Consider the following 23,934-nt stretch of genomic DNA (forward strand, 5'->3'; position numbering starts at 1 on the left):
CAAGCAAGCAGCTGAGTATTTGTGGCACCAGAAGGAAGGTTGTGATGTCCACTAAAGGAAACCATGGCTATGAATTTCAGGGCATCAAGACCCTGTCAACACAGCTAATCCCCACAGATGTTAGCTGAATAAGCCTTCGATGACCAAAGAAGTGCACTGTGCAAACCGTGTCAGCCTCCAGCAGGCCAATTTGTCCTCATATTACACACTCTGCGGGCTCTGCTGCTCGACCCCCAGGTCGAGGGTCCCGTCCAGCATCCCCCAACCCAATGAGGGGTGACCCGGCATGGTTAATAAGTCAACAGAATTCAGAAGCCACAGCTGGATTAAGAAGGCAGTTTTATTTTGGTGCCCTGTACTTCAAGCAGATTAAATAATCAAAAAGGCCGAGCCATTGGGGTCATGTTTGAATGCTACAGCTGTTCACCAAGGTTTGACAAACATTCTTTATGCGGCTCATCGTCTGAATGGGAAAGGCAGGGATGATCCTGGGGAGGCCAACATTTTAAGAAAGAAGAGGGGCACGATCCCAAGATCCTCTTATGGAAACTGATCCCAGCCAGATGGAGACAAGGGGAAGGGCTGCTTAAATAAGTGGTCTTTTGAAAGCAACAGCTGTTTTCTGCATTGAGGAAAAGCACGGGCAGGGTTCAGAAAGACTGAATGTAAAGCTGGGCTCCGAGTCTGCCATGCCCTTGGTGTGTTGCTCTGCACATTAATTAAAGGGTCTACGAGGTCAGCAAGGACGCCCAAGAAGACTCAGTCATGAAAGGTGAGCCCTGATCAATTCCTGTTGGAAAAGTTCTTGTCTGGGAGAAAGACGGGATCCCCTCACAAAGGTATCTGCGGGAAATCTATTTTCAAGTCGTCTGTCTTAAAAGACTGGACAGACATGAAAAATGTCTCTGCATGGGAGGATTTATGTTTGTGCATGTTGGGTGCAGAGGAAGAGGGTGGGGAGAAATGTATGCAGTCATGACATGAATATGTAGTTGGCATGTCACGGGCCATTTCATAGAAAACATGGTGCTTGGAGTTGGAGTTCATATATTATTCCTTTGGGGGGAAGAGTGGAACCAAAGAAAGAATGAACAAATTGGCTACAATCTCAGAGAGGCAAGCCTTTCAATAATAGATTAGTGGATTCTGCAGCAAACACGTTCTCTGGTTTAAGACTTAATTTCCTGCAACTAATTAATGCTTGAGCCCCATGGCTAAAAGTGAGGGGTGTCCGTTCATTACTAAGGGGAAGATGTTTGGGCTTTGAAAGGAGTCATTTAGATTATTTGCAAAATTATAGAAAGGAAAACAGTGGTTTTGCTCTTTGATATTCTGGAAAGGGGAAGGGGACTGTGATGTTCTGCATCCCTTGAACTAAATTAAACTGAGAAGACTCTCTTTCAGAAGGCTCTCTAAACATTTTCCCTATTGCCCTAGAGCACTGTTAGCCTCAGTAGAGAATTTAAGGAAGAAAGGGGAAAAGGCTCAAGTGCATGACAGCCACGCTGTGTATTTCCCTAGTTAAGGCCCAAAACAAGCAAGCAAGCAAGCAAGCAAGCAAGCAAGCAAGCAAACAAACAAACAAAGCCCCTTTCAAGAGCTTCCACTATGAGGAGATAACTATTTTGAGTTTTGAATATTATTGTGTGGTCTTATGAATTCCTCTACCGCTTTATAATAAAATGCCCTTGACAGATGTTTGCCATATTTTGAAATTCAAGTCTCAAAAAAAAAAAAAAAAAGGGAGTGTTATAGCTACTTTGGTGAATGACAGAGCAGTATCTAAGAAAATGTGAACTTAACCTCCTCTCTGAGCCCTGTGAGAAGATTTCTCTGGATTCCAGAGACCCTCTCCCAGTTCCTGCACAGCCAAGGCAGTCTGAACAAGGATGCTGTTTTACAGCATCATTTAGAATGAAGAAAAAACCTGCAACAGTTCAACTACCCCTCATAAGAGTGCGGGTAAATATTAATACTAAATGTGGCATGCTCTCACCATGGAATATGCTACAACAGTTAAAAGGAATGAATTAGCTTTCCGCGTATCCATGTGGATAGATCAGTTTTGAGTGAACGGAGCAAATTGCAGAATGAGACATGTTGATGATTACATTTATTTGGATTTTTAAAAAGTGTTATGTAAAACTGTGTGTGTGTGTGTGTGTGTGTGTGTGTGTGTGTATTTGACAGGCAGTGGAGCACAGTAGATAAGAACTCAGACTCTGGAGGGAGGAAAAGTGGAGCACAGTAGATAAGAACTCCGACAGACACTGGAGGGAGGAAGACAGCCTTGGTCCTTATCACAGCTCTACTATAATACTCTGTGTGAACTTGGGCAAGCGATTCAGCTTTTCTGTGCCTAGCTTCCTCGTCTTTCAAATGGGGATAATATTGGAACCATATTTACAAGGTTATGAAGATTAATTAATATACATATTTATAAACACTTAGAATGGTAGGTGGCTCAAAATGCATGCTATATGGTTATTCGCAATTTTTGTCATTACTAATGATTGTTTTTAAAATGTCTGGAGAGATACATCAGTAATGGTGTGAGGAAAAGGGCTTATGCTGGAAAATAAAAATTGGGCATGAATCAAAGTTAAGTTCAACTGCATAAGTAATGCATTGCTCTTTTGAGTTAAAAGAAAAAAGAATCAAGGAAGTATGATAACCCATGAAAGACTTGCAGAACTATTACAGAAAATGGGTATTTATTATACTATTCTTAATGCTTTTCTATATTTTTATAATCTTGAATAAAAAAGCAGCAGACACTACCCTTGTTCATGGAATTACAATGGCAAAAATGGATATCAATATGTAGCAGTACTTTAGATTTGCCCTATCCAATACAGTAACCATTAGCCACATGTGGCTACTGTTGTTTAAAATAGTTAAAATGAAATACAAATAAAAATTCAGTTCCTTGGTTGCAGTAGTTGCATCTCAAGAGCTCGGTAGCCACACATGGCTATTGGCTCCCATACTGGACAGCAAATGTAGGACACTTCTATCATCACAGAAAGTTGTATTAGACAGCACTGTTCTGCAGCATACTTTACAGAAACGTGAGTATCTGAAACCCTCTATCACTCTTTTACACATCTGGCCCCAAATAATTCTGCTGTGGCCTACAAAGGGCATATACCCCCCAAATATTTTTTTTCACCCTTCTATTTGATATCACTAAGTCTTCCATCTTCTGAATCAGGAGACACTGAGAAAGTATCTTTCTCAAGGCTTCTGACAATAGTTGGCACAAAGATTGCAGAAGGTAATGACACTGGGGATGTACTCTGTTCAGCCCAGCTCTACTAAAGATGGTGAGTGACAGAACCTTTCTTCCAGGTTGTAGAAGGTTTCACCTGGCTGGAAAGCACATTACCTGTAAATTGAAAGGGGGAAAAGTGCTGATACCACACCTCACAAACTGGTTCCTATCCCAATTTCTTTCTGTTTGTTGTAGGTGAACTGCTCCTGTTTTCCAGTGTGATTGTCCTGCTCCAGGTGGTATACAGCTGCCCAGATAAGTGTCGCTGTCAGTCATCTACAAATTTTGTAGACTGCAGCCAGCAGGGTCTGGCCAAAATCCCTTCCCATTTACCTCCTCAGACTCGAACGCTGCATTTACAAGATAATCAGATACACCATCTTCCTGCTTTTGCATTTAGGTCAGTGCCATGGCTCATGACCTTAAACTTGTCCAACAATTCTCTTTCAAATCTGGTCCCTGGAGCTTTCCATGGGCTTCAGCACTTGCAGGTTTTAAATCTAACCCAGAATTCACTCCTTTCCCTGGAAAGCAGACTTTTCCATTCCCTCCCTCAGCTGAGGGAGCTTGATTTGTCATCAAACAACATAAGCCACCTTCCCACATCCCTGGGAGAGACTTGGGAGAACCTAACTATACTTGTGGTTCAACAAAACCAGCTTCAGCAGCTTGATCGAGCGCTCCTGGAATCCATGCCCAGTGTGAGGCTTTTACTTCTCAAGGACAACCTCTGGAAATGCAATTGCCACTTGCTCGGTCTTAAACTCTGGCTGGAGAAATTTGTCTATAAAGGTCAGTCATGTCTATTTGGAACCCCCCATCTGTGTGTTACCAGCCTAGGATGAATCTCATCTGTTCTCTGCGTTAGAAAGAATGTGGAGGAGTGTGTAAGGGGTGGATTTGGGCTTTTACACATCGGTGCCATTTCACGGTATGGCAAAACAGTCAAGTGAGTCATTAGAAGGTGTTTAAATTCAGGATCTAAATTAATCTACAAATATGTTGCATGGAGATAACTTTCACTTGTTTAATTAATACAACATGAAGTTACTTATCTGGGAGTATGCTGTTAAGAAGGAGGACATTCAATCACCACCTGAATAACTGCTCAACCCCAAATAACACCAACCTCTTATTATCAAGTGTGATCCAATTGTGGGTATGGTTGTCTCTCTCTGGGATATTTTTCTCTCTTTGTCTGCTTCTACCCATTCGACAACTGTAATTCTTCTCTAAAATTGTCCTTTCTGCTTTAGCAAACACCACTGTCACTGAAATTGGGTGCAACAGGGCCTCTCTCTAAAGTAACTCACAATTTCTTTAACATGATGACAACAGCAAAGCAAGAGATCTCAGACTATTAAAGATGAGGGGCTCTGGAAACCACCCAGGGTTAGCAAACTACAGCCCCAGGGCCACAGCCCATCTCCCGTTTCTGTAAATAAAGTTTTATTGGAACACAGCCATGCCCATTCATTATATAATGAGTGAGTGGTTGCTTTGCACTATAAAAGCAGAGTAGTTGTGACAGGGGCTGTATTGTCTATCTGGCCCTTTACAGAAAAGTTTGCCAACCCCTGTTGTCAATGGACAACAGAGTCCCAGAGAGGTTCAGTGACTTGTCCAAGATCACAGCGCAGAAGCCCAGGTGAGAACAGAATGCACGGCTTTCGGGTCTTGACCTGACATTCTTTCCTCCACTTCACAGTGCTTCTCTCTTCCTAGCTCTCAGCATGATTCGTGCATTCCTATATTTGAGTGCCTTTTGTATGCCAGGCACTGAGAAGACGGCAGTACCTAACCATCATAGAGATTCCATTCTGGTAGTAGAAACAGATGTTAAATAAGATGATAAATAAAAATACATGTTTAGAATAGCAGTTAGTGCTAAGAAACAATGAGGCAGGGGAAGGGGAGAGTGATAGAATGGGGGTCTCATTTTTGATAGGATGGATGGGAAGATGTCTCCAAGGAGGTGACATGGCTGAGCAGAGCCCAAAGACTGAGGAGGAATGAGCCATGAGATAACTGGGGGAAGGAACAGTGAGCACAAAGGGCTTCATGAGGGAGAAAACTTGGCTTGGCTGCAGGACAAAAAGAGGGACAAGACAGTGGCTAGTGCAGAGGAAGGGAGTGAGTGGACACAGACAAGACAACACGAATACTTGGGGGTCAGATCATGCAGCGTTGTGCAGACAAGGCCAAGATGCTTGGACTTTAAGTGAGATGGAAAGCTCTTGAAGAGTTTTAGTCAAGGGAACAATAGGATCTGATTACAAGGTAAAAGGTCACTCTGTAGACTCTTGGGAGAACTGACCAAAGGCTGCAGAAGAAGAATCAGGAAGATGAGGGAGAAGGTGATTTCAGTCAGCCAGCGAAGATGATGGTGGCCCAAACCAGGGTGGTGAGACGTGATCAATGCTGGGAGATACTTGGAATACTGAACTGACAGATATTGCTAATGGGTTGGAGTGGGTGACTAAGAGAAGACCATAATTATGGGAAAGTCTATTTTGATGTGTCCTGCAGTGGTAACCAGGTAAATGGTGATGCCTTCAACTGACAAGGAGCAAAGAGGGGACTGGCGGGAGTGAGTGAGTGTGTTGCGGAGGTGGTCAATTAGGACTTCGGCCTGGGGACATGTCAAGTTTGAGATGTCCTGTACATATCCAGGGGGAGTGGTTGAGTTGGAGGTTGTATATTTAAGCCTGAAGCTCAGGAAGATGTTGGAGCTACAGACATGAATTAGGGAGTCAACAGTGTCTGCATGGTTGTAGCGGTTCTCAGCAGGAATGAGGTTAGGATGAATACAACATGGGTTCAAAACGTACGATATTGAATAAATCCTTCTCAACAATGTAATAGCAAATTACATAATCAACAACCAGTAGGCATTCAAGCCAACCAGCAACAGGAGCCACATACTATGGCAACATCTTTCTTATAAGAGGTTGCAAATAAAATTGTTTACATCTACAGATAAAGTGGCTTGAACTATTGTATTCTGGATTAAATCGTAAGCACAGGCCAGCCAAAACAGAAAGATAGTTTTCATTAAAGAACATTTCTTGATTTAAAAAAAAAAAAAGTTCCCAGGACTAGGGCACTGGAAGCAACCTGGGATGGGATGAATTCTGCCCTACTGTGCCACAAAGTTGCTGGTGGTCTTTGGGAAAATCAGTACACTTCACTAGCACTCAGTGTCACCACAGGGAAACTGACAGGTTTAATCCAGGGAGTTCCTACGGCCCATTTCGGTCCTCAGATTCTGTGACGCAGTTCAACGCTCCGTCACAACAGAGCTGCATGAGTACAGATCATAGCTTTTCTTCGGAGGAAGGCAGAAATTGATTTGGGGTAATAAGACCTGGATGTCCCAACATAACTAGGAAAAATCCAAACACGGGAGACAGTCTGATTATAGATATATTGAATACAGGCAAAATAAGGGAACAGATATTAGTCAAGATCTTCTTTTAAAAAAAGATACAAAAAACAAATGCAAACACTACAGGTATTAGGGCAGGCTAAGTGACATAACAGACTAGCCCAGACTTTAGTTATATATGCAATAAAATCTGTTGCTCATTCATGTCAGAGTTAAAGGGAAATGGGGGCAGGGTCTGCATTCCATGCAGTCATTTAGGGACATAAGCCCCCTCCAGCTTGTGATGCCACCAACTTTATCACGTGGCTTCTAAGGTCATCCCCAAGTGGGAACAAAATGCATGGCAGATTACACTGGGGTTTATGGCCTGCAGGTGGCATTAATTGGTTCCATTGTCCAGAATTCAATCACATGGCCCCAGATAGACCACAAAAAGTGGGAAAATTTAGTCTTCCTGCTGGCCTAAGAGCAAAAAGATGTGCTTTGGTGAATACATAATAATATCTCCTCCACAGAAATATGCACACAGATTGTATGATTACTATTTATCTCTATTTACTAGTAAACAAGTCATCTTCACTTCATTAAACATTTACTCTGAGCTAGGCATTATGCTAAATACTTGACATATTTTATCCAACTGAGTCCTCAGAGCAATCTTGGGAAGTGAATTTTAATTATCCTCGTCTCCCACTTTCCAGATGAGCAAGCAGAGGCACAATGTGGTCAAGGGAGTTTTTCATGGCTGCACAGCTAAGTAATGTTCAGACTCAAGATTTGAATCTAGTTTCTCCCAAGACAGAGGTGAAGAGCTACTAGTGATCAGATAGAGAACAATGAGCGCTTGGCAAGCTGGAGCTTCTTGCATTGTCAGTTACATTAATCTACAAGGATGTGGGACCCTCAGGCTGTAATCAGCAGATTTGACGAGGGGGTCATGGCCCATGAAATGGTGGAGAGTGGGAGTTGCATCCTGGCTGAGGATCACCTGCGCAGGAGACCACAGAGCATTTGGCAGCCATAGCCCCTGCCTTCCAGCTATGTCCCAGGCTCCAGTCTCTGGGTCCAGAGACTGGCTCCCACCTTAATATTGAACAGCAGAAAGCCTGGAACTGGAGAAACACAGTTCTTAAGTCTGGGATGATTGGGTAAACCACCCTAGTCAAGGTGGAAGTCAGCTGATGAACCTGTCCATCCCCCTGGCAGGTGGTCTTGCTTCCCCTGATAGAAGTCTCCATGCTCTCTGGCTGGATTAAATATCACCACTACTTCTCAAAGCCCCATCACTTCATTTCTGTCTCTCTGACCCTTCTGTCTTGCAACCAACTTCCTGGCAGAGGCTCCTATGGTCAGGTGCAGAGGAAAGAAATGGTCCATGAGGCAAGAATCCTCAATCTCAATGGCACTTTGGACTCATCTGAAGCAGCTGCTCTGAACCTCTGGCCTCATGAAAATCAGTGGCTCAAAAAAGGAAGAAATTCCCCTTTTATCTTTCTGCTTTAGGGTGAGGACTGTTTCCTCAAAGGATTGCTAGAGAAGCCAGGAGGAACCCAAGAGACTCTGGCGGTGGGTGATTCAGTTTTAAGCAGTGGCAACAAAAAGGACGTGGGTTGAATTTTGCCACTGCCACTCACCCTGGTGTGTTGGGGCCACCTGACAATCCTTGCACTGCAAGATAGGCCCTATCTACTTACAGGGCCACTTAGGACTTATCTTGTAGGCTTAGAGAGAGTAAATGTGAAAGCATTCCTAGAACTCTTAAGTGCCATGCAATGGAGGGTGCTAATAATGTTGAAGTGATGCCCTCTGCATATGTCTTTCTGGTATAATTTCATAATTCACTTACAGTGTGTACTAAGAATCTCCTCCAATCTAACTCTGCTAACAGCAGTGCTAGTCTTTTCAGCTGGCCTAGGGGAGGTGCTTATGGCAGCCTGAGAGGGCCAAAGTGCAGGTCATGGGGCAGTTCTGTCCAGTTAAAAGGCTTCCTAGCAGACAGTGCCGAGGGCCATCCTGCCCACTCCTCTGACCTCACAACGCTCCTGACAGGAGGAGGTGGCGAGGCAGCGAGTGTAGTGGAAAAAACTTGGACTGAGCATGGAGAACTGGGTTTGGATGTTGTTTCATCCACTCATGACCTCTGTGAGTCTGGACAAGAGTTACCTACAAGAGTGGAGTATTAGGACTTATCTAACAGTGCTTTGTAAACCATCAAGTTGGATACAAACAGCATGTTTTCATGGCAGAAAATTTAGTCAGCGAAGTGCATTTTCCCAAAGTCAAAGAGTAAACCAGTGGTCACACTAGACTAGACTTCAGTCTGCTAGCTCAGGGTTCTTTCTAGGAAAGAATGACCGACCACCCAAATTCCCCCTGACCAACAGCAGTCTACACACCTGAGGATATCAATCACCTTACAGGTAATGGAAACTGGGTTTAATAACCCAGTTTAATAATTGGAAAGTTCAGTACTCAAAGCCGTAAATGTTCTGAGGCCTGAGGAGACACATTCATGATACCTAATTCCAGGAACTAAACTTCCAGTATTGCCAAATCCACAGATCACTCCAAGACCACTCCACCTCTCCATTTGGCATCACTGAACAGTGTTGAGACACATAGGATCTTTAAAATAAACACATAACATCACAACAATGCACACTTGTTTTATTTTTTCCTTAGATTTTCAATGGGAATCTGGTACAAAAGTTTTCTTGTCTGTGGGGCTCACTAGGGCCGTGCGCGGCAGGAATGCAGTGGGCAGCTGTGCCTTCACCGTCAGCCCCCAGCGCGCCTTCTTGTCAGCTTTTGCATTGTTTTCTCTGAGCATTTATAGAACATGAAGGTTACTGGGCTTCTAATGAATTCTTGGTCACAAGTAATTGCCAGTTTAGTGTGTGGCATTTTTAGTATTTAGCCAATTTAGGAATCCTAAAATCATAAAATATGGTTGTTAAATTCTTTGACTCCACGATTAAAAAAAAAAGGTACTTCATAAATTCCATCTGCCTAAGTTTTTGCAGGCAGAGGATTCTGGAACTCTGTTGTATCAAGGCTTTGTTATTGTCCTTTGCTTTTGTTTTTTAAAGGGGGAATAACAGACGGCGTCATCTGTGAATCACCAGACACCTGGAAGGGAAAGGACCTCCTTAGGATCCCCCATGAGCTGTACCAGCCCTGTCCTCTTCCTGCTGCTGATCCAGTGTCCTCGCAGGCTCAGTGGCCCAGCTCTGCCCACGGTGTTGTCCTGAGGCCTCCTGAGAACCACAACGTGGGGGAGCGAGACCTCTTGGAGTGCGAGCTCAAACCCAAGCCAAGGCCGGCCAATCTGCGTCATGCCATTGCCACTGTCATCATCACTGGCGTTGTGTGTGGGATTGTGTGCCTCATGATGTTGGCAGCTGCCATTTATGGCTGCACCTATGCGGCAATCACAGCCCAGTACCATGGGGGACCCTTGGCTCAAACCAATGATCCTGGGAAGGTGGAAGAAAAAGAGCGATTTGACAGCTCACCAGCCTGAGAGCTTTTGTCTCAAACAGGATTGGTCATTGCAGGCCAGAAGACAGTGTCTGAGTAGGGCTGATGTGTTTAATGTTAGTCTCATTTTGCTTTTGCCAAAAGACAAAAAAAAAAAAAAAAAAAAGATGTGTCTGTAAAAAATATTTCTGGGGAGGAATTTATGTTGCGATTTTAAAAATACCATAGGCAAAATAGAGATGATACTTGTGCTCTGGGCCTGGGAAGTTATTACGATGATTCTATGTGGGGGTGAGACACACACAGAGAAAGGGAAGATGCCATCTCTTCCAGGTACTCTTCTGCGGATTAAGTGCCTTTTACAAAGCAACAGAAATTCAAACACACATGCCAATCAGCATTCCTGGGAGCTTTATGGTCCACTGGAAAACTGCCCAATTTTGAGTGCTTGGGAAGAGGCTGGTGATCTTACCCAAGGGGCATTGAATGCCTCTATAATTCAAGTTCATGCTAGATCAGTGATACTTTTAGATGTTGTATATGTTATATATTTAATGGAAGCGTCCATTGGTTGGGAATTTCATAGCTTGCCACAAGAGTCAAACTCTATTTCATTTTCTAAATCAGAAAACCATTTGGGGCTTTCTAGGCCTCAGAGGAAGAGGAAGATTCCATGTCCGGATAATAGGACTCAGGCCCTGAGTCTGGGGAAGTTTTCTGATGCAAGGGTAAATAACATATAAACAAACACAAAGAGGATGGGGAGCCAGAATTTGGGGCAGATATTACCAAAAGGCCATATCCACCAAGGGATTGGAACCTTCCATTTAAAACTCTTACAGCAGGAATGAATTTAGGTTGGGCTGAGAGCGAGATAACGACTTTTGTGTATCTGTATCTGCATACATAGCGCACACAGCGCATAGAGCTGTACAACCACACCCACACATAAACATACTCTGAGCAATCAGTTTACCCACTAATGAAATGCAGCCGTGTCAGGGTGGAAGCCAGCAGCTGTTGTCCACCACCCAGATTGTCTACTCCCCAGGCTGGGATAGGAGTAAGAAGGAAGACTGCAGAGAGTGGGAATTACCAAAAGACTCAAGATAGGTGGCGGCAGCTATCCTCAATGTTATTTAGGCCATGGTTTTAAAAAATCAGGTGTGGCTGGCTTTACTCCACAGACATGGTCTTGAAGAGTTGCATGCAAAGTGAATTTTTGTAAATTGAATCATCATTTTAATGCAGTAGGGGAGCCGGCTATTTAAAGGAACCTTTCATGGAATCTTTCTGTAATAGAAATAATTGGCTCCAGATTTATGCATTTTGTAAATTTTGCATTTTCTCATGCTAGGTTTTCTTAAAGTGGAATCTACCTGTTCTCTCTCATGATGCTCACAGTCACCTGTTAGTATTAAAATCATTTTACACAAGAAGAGAGGACAGAGAAGTTATGGACATGTTAAAAGCAGAGAATGGCAAATACAGGGCCAGCTGTCCCTCCAGAGGCCATGACAGACATTGCTAATCAATCCCAGCACTCTTCCTAGCTCAGCACCACAGATGCCTTCTTAAGACAGCACTGTAGGCAACCAGAACTAATCAACTGGAGTTGGTTCAAAGGATAAAACATTTGCCATTCAGGGTACTGGCTCTACATTCACTCCCTCAGGCCATGTAATGATTGGTTTGGATCCTAAATCAGTAGTCCATTCTCTAACTGAAATGTGAATGGAAGGTTCACATGTGTATGGGATAGATGCAGGGAAATGGGTGAACCTACCACTTCCTACTGTGCAGGTCTCACACGGATGCACCTCTAATAATCACAGAGAGAGTCTACACCTGCCATGGTGCTTCATAGCTAGTGTGGGCCCCACACACCCAGAGGCTAAAGATGGACCAGCTTTCTGGAGCAGCAATTTTGCTAGATGATTTTTCTAGGGGACAAAGTTTAAATTTTGATGGTAATGTTTTTCTGAATATCAAAAGAAACTGAAATACCTTAAATTGTAGATCAAAGAAAGACCCCAAGGAAAGCCTGCTGACCCATCAGCTCTGTCCCAGGCCCTGGCACCTCCTCTCCATGGGCCACTCAGTGGACATGGCTCAATATCCTTCTTTATGGACATCGTGACTACTTTCCAAGTGAAAAAAACCTTTCTTTCCATGGCCCTGGACTGAGGATGCTTGGCCAAGAAGGCAGTGTGAGAAAGGAATTTTACATGTTTTTATACCTTGTCCCAGTTTCACCAAATGTTTCCAGAGCTCACACCGTGTACCGTGTACCGGACGTAGTGCAAGGCGTTCTTGTGTACTCCTGACACCCACCCCATGAGCCACTTGAATGGATATTACATTAGCTGAGAGCTACTGAGGTCAATAACGCATGCTTCATTTTACTGCAGTGATTTCAGTCTGCAAGTGCACTGGGCCCTGCCAGAGGTTTGGTGACAGTGGAGATCAACCCAGTCCCCCTACCCACAGAGATTACATGAGGGAGTTTCCGATCCCCCACAGAAAACCCTGAACGTGACTAGAATCCTTGCTTGTCAACACTCATATCCTTTTAGATTTCTAAGTACAGATGATAACTCAGGCAAACAGGCTTCCTGCTTTATGGGCAGTCTTCAAGGAAAATGATTAAAATGATGCATACTTATATTCAGATTTCTATCTTTTGCCTACAGTCACCACAAACAGCAGTTGGCAATGAAAATAATTACTTACCCTGAAATGTCAACAGCTTCTCAGCACAGAAAAAAATATAAATCAAATTGTTTAGATTAACAAATGCAGAGTTATCATTTGTTAATATGAGAAATGAAATGTTTTAACTGTAAAAAACATTGCAGATGAAAGACCCAATTTACAGGGTATTCTGTGAGAACCACAAATTATCTTTCACAACCACTACAGCTCATGAGGGGTAATTTGCAAACGCCTCATAGATTATTTTCAGCTGTTTATTGCTGCTGTCATATTCATAGATTCCCTTATAAAAATGTCCTTCTGTCATAGAAGCCTTGCTGAGGGTACACTGTGGACAAAAATCACGTTTAGTGTTGATTGTTTCTGAGAAAACTAAAAATATAGTTCTTTCGTCATATTTAGTAGAACAGTATGGCTACAGATGGGTGATTTTTGCCTTGCCAGGGATCGTAAATTCACAGATATTGTAGCTGTCTGTAGTGAGGCATAAAAAAAAGGGGCATGAAGAATGTACTCTGCCATAGAGATTTCGGAGAAGGAAGACCTAGAAGACCTTTATATCTGAAAAGCTTTTACAAATAAGGCAAATATCCCTGACCCTGCAGGAAGAATCTTTTGCTTAAGGTTATAAAATGCCAGTGGATTACTAAGGGTTTCATTTTTCCTTATAAAAATGGCAAGACTAAAAAGTGATGCACACACAGATTTCTTCCTGAAGGTTTGTGCAAATCAAATCTCCTTGCTTGAGTTAACCAAGTACCCCTGAAACAAGACACCTTTATCTTAGATCCTAAATATCAAAGGAAGTGGTTAAACTAATTTCTAAAATTATCTGTAGCACACATTCACATAATTATCCAACAACTGTTAGAAACCTGTAACTTTCTATTGCAGGTCAGGAAATTACTGTTTCCAGTTTGGGAAAACCCATCCGTGTATCCATTGCTAAATGTTATTGACAGAAACCTACACAAAATGATATTCCAACTCCACATGGCATCGCTGGGCTATGATCTGCATGCATGACTTTAGGGAACCATCCTGTTTGCTCTTTTGATTAAAATGCTTTATTTTTTAGACTCAAATTGCAATGCGGTCTCAAAGAAACCCCTACTCCATTCAGAGAAGCAGCTGCCTAATCAATCACTTCCCTTTCAGATTCTTTTTAATTTTAATTTTTATTTATTTTTACTGATATATAATCCCTTTCAGATTCTTAACTGGACTACTCATATCTACATTTTACTCCAATGACACTGAATTTTCATTTGGGTGGATAGGATAGGATGTCAGCCAGCTACAAAGGCCCATCAAGAAGACGTCGATAATGAATCAGAGGACTGGGGATCTGAGAAGGGTCTTAGAGAGCATTTAGTCCAGGCCTGGAGAATTTCAGAATAGCTGCCATCAGCCTTTCTATCCATTGCAGACATTGCTAATAGATCATGACAAAGTTATCTGCTGAGCCCAGACAAGGCCTCAGAATTTTTTTTTTATATCTATTTTCCAGGTACCCACTACTGATCAATTGGAGTTGACATAAGAGATTAAACCTATTTGTTACTCTGATATAGTTCCATGTCCTTATTTTACAGAGGAAATGGAAGCATCGAAAGGAAAGCAACATTACAAAAGTCATGCACAGAATTTACTGCAGGCTTATAAATGCAGTTGCAGGAGATGGGGTTAGCATAGATAACAAAACATGATCCTCACCATTCTTTGTTCATTTTGTGATGAATCACAATATCAAAGCTATGACATCATTATACCAAGTATTTGGATAAGGGCAATTAAAACACCATTATCAGCATTTATTGAGCACCCAATTTCATGCCATATATTTTCCAGGCATAATACTTAATTTTCTCTAAGCCTCATAGTAACCAAAACATGTAGGTATTGTACTGCCACATTACATACAGAGACACAGACGGCTTAGGTAATTTGCTCAACGTCACACCACTAGTAAATGGTGGAGTGGGAATCTGGATGCAAGTCTTCCCAAGGCCAACACCCAGGCACTTTTCAGGACCTGACAGGTTTGAAGAAGTCAGAGTTAGGATCCTTTCCTGGCACTGCCAACACTTACCTTAAAGCATGGCAAGGCAAAGAAACCCAACCACCAACCAGTAGGACACTGCCAGAGCTCTGGTCCTACCAAAACCAGGAGGACAGCTGAAGGAGCCAAGGCAAAATGGGGAAATAAGAACGCTTTCATCATCTATGGCTCTGCTGGGCTGGAACAGGCAGTCTCCGAATGGGAGGGGAAGAAACTCAGTCATACTCTCTTGAAATTATTTGAGAGAAGTGGGAAATTTAGAGTCTAGATTAAGATGCTAGCCAATAAGTATTTCCCATTGAAATACTCATTAATACACAGAAGAGGAGAAAAGTTATGAGGGCCCCGGAAATTAGGAATACTGCTCAAGGATAGCTAAGTCTCCAGGAGGAATATCTACTATCTAAAGCAGAAGTGCAGCCTTGGCAACATGGTAAAATCCCGTTTCCACAAAAAATGCGAAAATTAATCAGATGTGGTGGCGCATGCCTATGATCCCAGCTACACAGGAGGCTGAGGAGGGAGGATTGCTTGAGTTCAAGAGATCAAGGCTGCGGTGATTCACTCCAGTCACTGCACTCCAGTCTGAGTGACTGAGTGACATCCTGTCTCAAAAAAACTACACAAAACAGAGCAGAGGTGTGACCTTGAAACAGATGAGTGGGGTGTCAAGGACGAGAGCAATAGTCTGTACAGCCCATCCTATGCTGATATGCCTTCCACTGAGACCCTGAGTTTAAAAAAAAATCAGAGAGAAATCATGCTTTCCTGTATGTAGGGTAACTGAGGACATTTAACTTCTACAATACCTCCCATTGAGACCCCACTGTCTTCATTTATTAAAGATGAAGACTGTCTACAACGTGGCATATAGGAGGATGTTCTCCTTTTCCAACCATTAAGGCTAAAGGAGTGAACAAGAAATATAAAATATCTGTCCCATGAAACTTAACATCTAGCAGAGGGAGAAGATAAAGAAATACAAATCATATCAGGTGGTGAACAAGCAGATGTGAGGAGGAGAGAATGCTGGGGATATGGAAGAGAAAGAGTTTTTATTTTACATGTGGTGATCAGGAAGGTCCCTGCTGAGAAAATATTTGAGGAGAAACCTGAAGGAAATGATGGAACCAGTGGTGAAGGTATCTGGAGGAAAAATGTCCCATGGAAAAGGCATGGCAGGTGCAAAGGCCCTGAGGTAGCGGCAAGGTTGGTGTGACTGAAGAACAAGGAGGTAGTGTGGCTGTGGTTGAGTGGGCAAAGGGGAAGTAGAAGGAGCTGAGATTAGAGGGTAATAGGGGTCAAATCATGTAGGACTTACAGGTTGTGGCAGGTGCTTTTAGGATAACTCTCAATGATTCTTGCCTCCTGGTACTCATGCTCTCTCCTCGACTGTGGGCTGGACCTAGTGACTTGCTTCAAACAAACAGAATATGGGAAAAGTAATAAGATATCCATTCCAAGATTAAGTTACAAAAACCTCTGGTTTCTATCTTGCTCACGCTCTCTTGCTTGTCCTGTTCAAAGTAAACTAGCTCACTATGAGCTACCCTACGGAGAAGGCTATGTGGCAAGGAGGTAAGAGAGGTCTTGGCCAACAATTAGTGAGGAACTGAGTCTCTATGCCCAACAAACCACGAGGAGCTAACTGAATCCTGCTAATGATCTCATGAGTGACGGTGAAAGCATTTCCTCTGTTGAGCCTTCAGATGAGTCTGCAACCCTCAACAACACTTTCATTTCAGCCTCATGGAAGATCCTGAGCCAGAGGACTCAGCTAAGCTGCACCCAGAGTCCTGACTCACAGATGCTGTACAATAGTAAATGTCTGTAGCTTTAAGGCATTAAGCTTTGGCATAAGATAACTCATACATGGACCTCTGTGAGAATTTTGGCTTTTAACTCTGAGTAAAGTGAGAAGTCAATAGAGAGTTTTGGATAGAAGAGTGACATGATATTACTTATCTTTAATATGATTTCTGTGGCTCATACGAAGAATAAAATGAAGAGGCGAAGATTGGGAGAAGACAGGGGAAGCGGTAGAAGCTGCTGCTTCCACAACAATCCAGGGTAGAGAAGAAAGTGGAGCGGCCCACTGAGGGAACAGTGGAAATGCTGAGAAGTGGTCAGACTCTGTACATAACTGAAAGAAATAACAGGATTTATAGGCAGATTGGTTGCAGGTAGGAGGAAAAGGAAAGAGTCAAGAATGACTTCCAGATCCTGATTCAAAGCTAGGCACAGGGGTACATGCCTGTAGTTCCAGCTGCTCATGAGGCTGAGGCAGGAGGATCACTAGAGCCCAGGAGTTCAAGACCAGTCTGGGGAAAAATGTGTGACCCCCATCTCTTTAAAAAAAAAAAAAAAAAAAAGACAATGACGAAGAAGGAAGAGGAGGAGGAAGAGGAGGAGGAAGAAGAGGAGGAGGAGGGGGGGAGGGGAAAGGGAAGAAGAAGAGGAAGAGGAAGAAGAGAAAAAGAAGAAGAGGAAGAAGATCCTGATTCAAACAAATTGTAAAAAACAAATGACATTTTTGAGACAACCAGAATTTACATTCTGACTAGGTAATAGATTTAGGAATTATTTTTAGGTAATTGTATTGCTATATTAAAATACAAAGAAGTCCTTATCTTTTAAAGATGTAGGCTGACGTATTTATGAATGAAACAATGTAATGACTAAGATTTATTTAAAATAATATGGAAGGGGTGGTTGTGGATTGGCAAATTGAAGGACACAGTGGCCAAGGGTTGATGGCTACTGGGATTGGGCACAAGATACGTGGAATTTCACTGTATTTTTTCCTGTCTACTTTTGAGTACAGTCAATATTATACAAGATGACATGCTTTTTTAAAAAAAAGAAATGAATGACTCCAAAGGTTTTGGACTAACTAGAAAATGAGAATTATTGAGTTGGATTTTAAATTATCAAGGCTATGGAGAAAGGGTGGAGGGGGAGGGTGTGAATGCAATCAGGACTTCAGCCTGGCATCTATTGAATTTGATAGGCCTATTGGAGAAAGAGTAGAGACACTGAATAGCCAAGTAAGGTCAAGTAAGAGAAGTGTGGCTTGGGAATCACCAGTTTATGAATAGTGTTCAAAGCGTTGAGAGTAAATAGGAGCACAGGTGGAGAACCCTGGGGCCCTCCAACATTTACCAGTCAAGGAGATGAGTGAATCAGCAAACGAGACCTAGGAGGGTTGGACAGTGAGGTCAGCTAAGACCCAAGTAAAGGGAAACTTCAAGGAGAAAGTGATCAACATGGTGAAGCACTGCTAATAGGCCAAGTCAAAAGAACAATGGAAGTTACTGAAATTACTGGTGACCTTCATGAGGAATATTTCATTGTGGAGTGGGTTCCAGAGAAAATGGGAAACAGCAAGGGAGAGGAGCATACAGCATAAACGAATGAGTAATGCATCATACAAATAAAATAATGTAACAATACTTTTGACTTAAAAACCTGACTATATCATAAAATCTGAAAGCTGGTGGAAGAATAGTAAAGCATATACTATGACCATACACGATGTTTTCATTCTGAAATTTTATTTTGAAAGACAATTACCTACTACCATCTGCCTGAGCTGTGTCATGTATAATTGTGTACTTTGGCCCTGAGGTGAGAATGACATTCAGGCATTGATCCTAACTTCCTGCAGATCTTCTCACCCAGAAGAGAACCCAGGAGTTCTTGGTAAGGGCAAACTTTGGGAGACATTGGGAATGAAAAGCCTTGGATCAGCACTGTCCCTTTCCCACCAGAGACGGATCAAAGCATTTTCCTCAGGCAAGAAAGTCCATGTACTGGACTTTCAGTCAAGTCAAAGGGTTTAGCCAGGGGTGTCCAATCTTTTGGCTTCCGTGGGCCACGTTGGAAGAAGAAGAATTGTCTTCTTCACCATGTTGATCACTTTCTCCTTGAAGTCTCCCTTTACTTGGTTCTTAGCTGACTTCACTGTCCAACCCTCCTAGGTCTCATTTGCTGATTCACTCACCTCCCTGACTTGTAAATGTTGCAGGGCCCGAGGGTTCTCCACCTGTGCTGCACATAAAATATACTAACACTAATGATAGCCGATGAGCCAAAAAAAAAAAAAAATCACAAAAAAATCTCATAATGTTTTAAGAAAGTTTACCAATTTGTGTTGAGCTGCATTTGAAGCTGCACAGCCCACGGGCCACAGATTGGACAAGCTTGGACTCTTCTGCTGCAGATTCTGCTCATGCCCGTCCCTTTCTTCCCAGGGGAGGGAAATTCATGTCAGCTCGTCTATCCTCTGTGGGCCCTTTACTTAGCATGAGTCATATATATTCTAGTCTTAACTGAGATCAAAATCCCAACAAGGTCACTAGGAGATTTGCCTGGATAAAGGTGGTTAAGTAAATCCCCAAATCTCTCATGAGCCATGTTGGAAAAAAAAAAAAAAATCCCATAAACTGTTTTCCACCAAAGCATGTGAGGGCATTTTCAATGTTCTACCAAGCATTATGCTGATTGCACTGTTCAGAGATTTATAAGCTACAGTGAAGATTAACTAAATCACCGTCTTGACTTACAATGAAAACATATATTTTTAGAAAGCTTAGGATCTTTGATTGGAATTTCTGTGTAACCACACAGACAAAAACATTAGGCACTACCGATGGACAACCTCTGATACACGAAGCTCTGTCTTCAGCTCCACTTACATAACCTCTGATTTAAATATCTACTTCATTTTTATAGAAACATGTTGAAATAGGTGAGTGAACAAATCAGCCTTTTTCATTGTTCTTTTAAATAGACAATGTGACATATTTTCATGTGAAGTTGGGTTTGGCAAGGTTTTTCTGTGAAGGAGCAGGTAGTGGATATTTTTGGCTTTGCAGTTTCTATGGTCTCTACCCCTCCATCTACTCAGCTCTGCCATTTTAGCAAGAAGGTATTCACAGACAATATGGGCATGGCTGCATTTCAATACCACTTTGTCTACAAAAACAGGCAGTGGAGAGCTCACAACATTTTTTGCCTTTTCTCTTTTGTTTTGAGACAGGGTCTCACTCTGTCACCCAGGCTGGAGTACAATGGCATGATCTCGGCTCACTGCAGCCTTGACCTTCCTGGCTCAAGCTATCCTCCCACCTCAGCCTCCTGAATAACTGGGACTACAGGTGCCTACCAGCCTGCCCAGCTAATTTTTGTATTTTCTTGTAGAGGTGGTGTTTCACCATGTTGCCCAGGCTGGTCTTGAACTCCTAGGTTCAAGCAATCTACCTGACTCAGCCTCCCAAAGTGTTGGGATTACAGGCGTGAGCCACCACACCCGGCCTGACAAGGTATTTATATCCAGAATATATGAACAACTCTTACAGCTCAAGAATATGAAGACAACCTAATTTAATTTAAATATGGGCAAGGATCTGAATAGACCTTTCTCTAAAGAAAATATACAAATGGCAAGTAAGCACATGAAAAGATGCTAAGTCATTAAGGAAATGGAAATCACTTCACACCCACTAGGATGACTAAAATAAAAAAGACAGTATTAGAAAGGATGTAGAAAAATTGGAATATTCATATGTTGCTGGTGGTGTTGTAAAATGGTGCAGCCACTTTGGAAAACAGTTTTGCAGTTCTTCAAAATACCAAACATAAAGTTACCATATGACCCAACAATTCTACTTTTAGGTATGTACCCAAGAGAATATAAAAACATAGATCTGCTCAGAAACACGTACATGGATGCTCATATCAACATTACTAACAGCTAAAAAAGCATCCATCAACTTACAAATGGATGTGCTAAATGTTGTCTATCCATACAAGGGAATATTATATGGCAATTTAAAAATGAAGTACTGATACAGGCTACAATGTGGATGGATCATAAAAACATTATGTTAAATGAAGGAAGCTGGTCACGAAAGGGCACATATTACATGATTCCATTTATCTGGAATGTCCAAAAATAGACAAATCCATAGAGAAAGTACATGAGTGGTTTCCTAGAGCTATAGTTTGCAAACCTCAGCTCTGAGGCACAGGTATGTGAAAGTGTGAGTTTCAAAGTTTTAATACAAAACATATCAAGATATTATTAATATAATCTTCTGATACGCAAGTTTTCAGAAAAAATAACATAATACAGGAAACAGCACTGACTAGTGAGCAGTAGTGGGCGGAACATATGGTAATTCTTAATGAAGAGAGCAACAATAATAATTTAGCAGCTAATGATTATTACCAACCCAGATGTAAGCGTTTACCAAAAACTTTATATACATAAAAACTTATTTATTTCTCTCAACAGGAATCAGACACTCCCCTAAAAGCAAGACTGTATGAGACATATTCCAATATTGGTTAATTCCTTTCCTTTTCTTTGGTGGTAAAATAAATGTCCACCTTTTAAAAATGAGGCTATTAGAGATCCAACCTCTGCACCAAACAACCTCCTCTTGCACATGTGAAAAGGAAGGCACAGGGGTGAGGCCTGTGAAGGGGATGGCCTGTGCTCACTCATAAATACTCAGTTCACACTGTCTTTTATGTCCACATCCCACCATGACCTCTAAAAGAAGTGGCTTAACTTGCTGATTTAGAACACACAAGCAGGTATCAGGATGTGTCACCCCAAAATTCTGCTGCTCATTTTTGAGTGGAGGGAGCGTTGGGGCTTTGAGTTTAGAAAGGGACAGAAACTCTTGGAGCAAGTGTCCTGGAGAGTGAGCACAGAGGATCTGGTTTCTTAAAACTCTGGGCTATTTTTATTCCTGGGGCAATAATCCTCAACATGCCCTTGTCACTGGCTACTGTGTGATATGCAGAGCAGCTGCTCTAATGTCCAGCTTTCACTCTCAAACTCTGCTGTAGACTTTAAATAAAGTGTGACCTATACCTACATCACTAACCCATTTCTATAAAGTTTGCTGTTGTCAGTCCTACTGGCTTAGACCTGCTTCTGTCCCTGCATAGTACTCATTTGTTAGCTTAATAAAAATGTCAAACATATAAAAAGTCCCACCTCATAGATGACATTCAGAGCAAAGATTTGCCTTGGGTTTCCCACTTTCCCTGGGTCAGCTACCCACCTACTCATCAGCTCTGGTTGTAGAACCTGGTAACTACCCCCAAAACCCAAGAGACTCATTCAGGTCTCACGGCACCCACATGGAACATGGACACATGGATGAGGAATCTCATTCCAGGTTACTGGAGGCGTTAGTTCCCGTTGTGTGGAATGTGCTTCCTATATATCTTTGCATGATGACTGCAGACTGCGTCGCATGATTCAGACCTCCATTCATGTCACCTCATCAGGGAGGCCTTCTCGAACCACCCCCAACCTGGAAAGGCAGTGCCCCACCACATACCCATGTGCACATGGCTGTGCACTTCCTCTCCCCTTTGCCACTGCCAACCACATTTCATCTCTTAATCCTGCTCCATTTCTAGAGAGTATTTACCACTACTAGAAATCCTTCCTTCCTTCCCTCCTTCCTTCCTTTCCTCCTTCCTTCCTTCCCTCCTTCCCTCCTTCCTTCCTTCCCTCCTTCCTTCCTTCTTTCCTTCCCTTCCTTCCTTCCCTCCTTCCTTCCTTTCCTCCTTCCTTCCTTCCCTCCTTCCCTCCTTCCTTCCTTCCTTCCTTCCTTCCTTCCTTCCTTCCTTCCTTCCTTCCTTCCTTCCATTTCTTCCCTTCCTTCCCTTCCTTTCTCTCATTCGTGCAATACTTGTCTGTACCTGCCACACAAATGGAAGCTCTCCATTGGCAGCAACTTGGCCATGCTCAGCATTCTCAGAGGGTGCTGCAGCATTTGTGTGGAACAATTCTTCATTGGGAAGCTGTCATCCCAGTCTCTGGACATCGATGCCAACAGTGCCCTTGTGATCAATTGACAATCCCCCGACACCCTCCACAGTGCCTTCTGGAGTACTTGTTCACAGCTGTATCCCCAGCGCTAGGAACATTGTAGGTGTAATATATACATTTATTGAATGAGTTAATTAAAAATAAAGAAATGAATCAAGATTGTTAGTCTATAAGGAAAAACACTGAATTTGAAAGCACTGAGTTGAAGTTTACCTGTCAGTTTAACCCAACAGTTCTCAATCTCAGCACTACTGACATGTGAACCAGATAATTCTTTGTTGTGGAGGCTGACCTGTGCTTTGCAAGATGTTTAGCACCATTCCTGACCTCTACCCATGAGATGCCAGTAGCACCCTCCTAACCAGTAGTGCCAATCAAAAATGTTTTTTGATGGTGCCAAATGTCCCCTGGTGGCAAAACCGCCCCTGGCTGGAAACTACTAGTTTAATCAGTAAGTTTTCATTTTTGCCAAAATAAAATAGTTCCTTTGCTCAGATTTTAAAAACTAGAGGTTTATCCAGGCAGACTTGATACACACTTTCTGACATACTAGTTAACTCCTACATACCAAATATGTGAGATCCCACCAAAGGAATGTTGACAAGTTAAATCTTTGCCTAGAACATTTTGCCAGCATTATTCACCTAACTCTAATGAAGGGCCCATAGTAAATACTGCGTTCAGATTAAATACCACATACTTGGCAACAGTTAATGATCACTGATGTTAATCAATCCCTTTCCTAATTAGCTGGTTAAATGGGATCTTCCCCTTCATTACACTGCCCTGAGTTATGCAAATGAGACCACATAACCCACATTTTCAAATTTCTCCAATGACAGATCTAAAGTGTTCTGTGTTTCTTGCAAATCAACTCCCAAACTTACTAAAATTCATTGAATTTTATAATTTAAAAAGATATATAAATCATACCTCAATAAAGCTGTTTAAAAAGAGCAGTTTCTATAAGAAACCAATGTCTCTGGTGTCTGTACTCCTTTTTTTCTGCTGATGTGATCAGATTAGCTATTCTAAGCATCACCTTAGATGCCTGGACCTCAGAAAAGACATCTACTGATGCAGAGATAACTACTGGTCCAACAAGGTTGCTTTTGGGATGGGACACAAAACAATTTTCTATTCCTTAAAATATTCAT

The 23,934-nt window shown here is 42.3% G+C and overlaps 2 protein-coding genes across 6 annotated transcripts in view; one reads left to right on the forward strand and one right to left on the reverse strand.

Moving 5' to 3' along the window:
• Positions 1–10,393, forward strand: part of LRTM1 (leucine rich repeats and transmembrane domains 1) — a 55,925-nt gene extending 45,532 nt beyond the window's left edge. The window contains exons 1-3 of one of the 2 annotated variants that reach the window (XM_003257204.4): positions 595–772; positions 3,470–4,066; positions 9,752–10,393. In XM_003257204.4, the coding sequence (XP_003257252.1) occupies positions 766–772; positions 3,470–4,066; positions 9,752–10,185 (1,038 nt within the window). In that variant the 5' untranslated portion in view covers positions 595–765 and the 3' untranslated portion in view covers positions 10,186–10,393. Of the gene's footprint in view, positions 1–594; positions 773–3,469; positions 4,067–9,751 lie in introns of those variants that run through there. The other variant, XM_012499249.2, reaches the window with a different exon arrangement.
• The window catches only part of CACNA2D3 (calcium voltage-gated channel auxiliary subunit alpha2delta 3), a 962,218-nt gene that overhangs the window by 154,129 nt on the left and 784,155 nt on the right, over positions 1–23,934 (reverse strand). The window lies entirely within an intron of this gene.

This window comes from Nomascus leucogenys, chromosome 4 (assembly GCF_006542625.1).
Source record: "Nomascus leucogenys isolate Asia chromosome 4, Asia_NLE_v1, whole genome shotgun sequence".
Classification (NCBI taxonomy): domain Eukaryota; kingdom Metazoa; phylum Chordata; class Mammalia; order Primates; family Hylobatidae; genus Nomascus; species Nomascus leucogenys.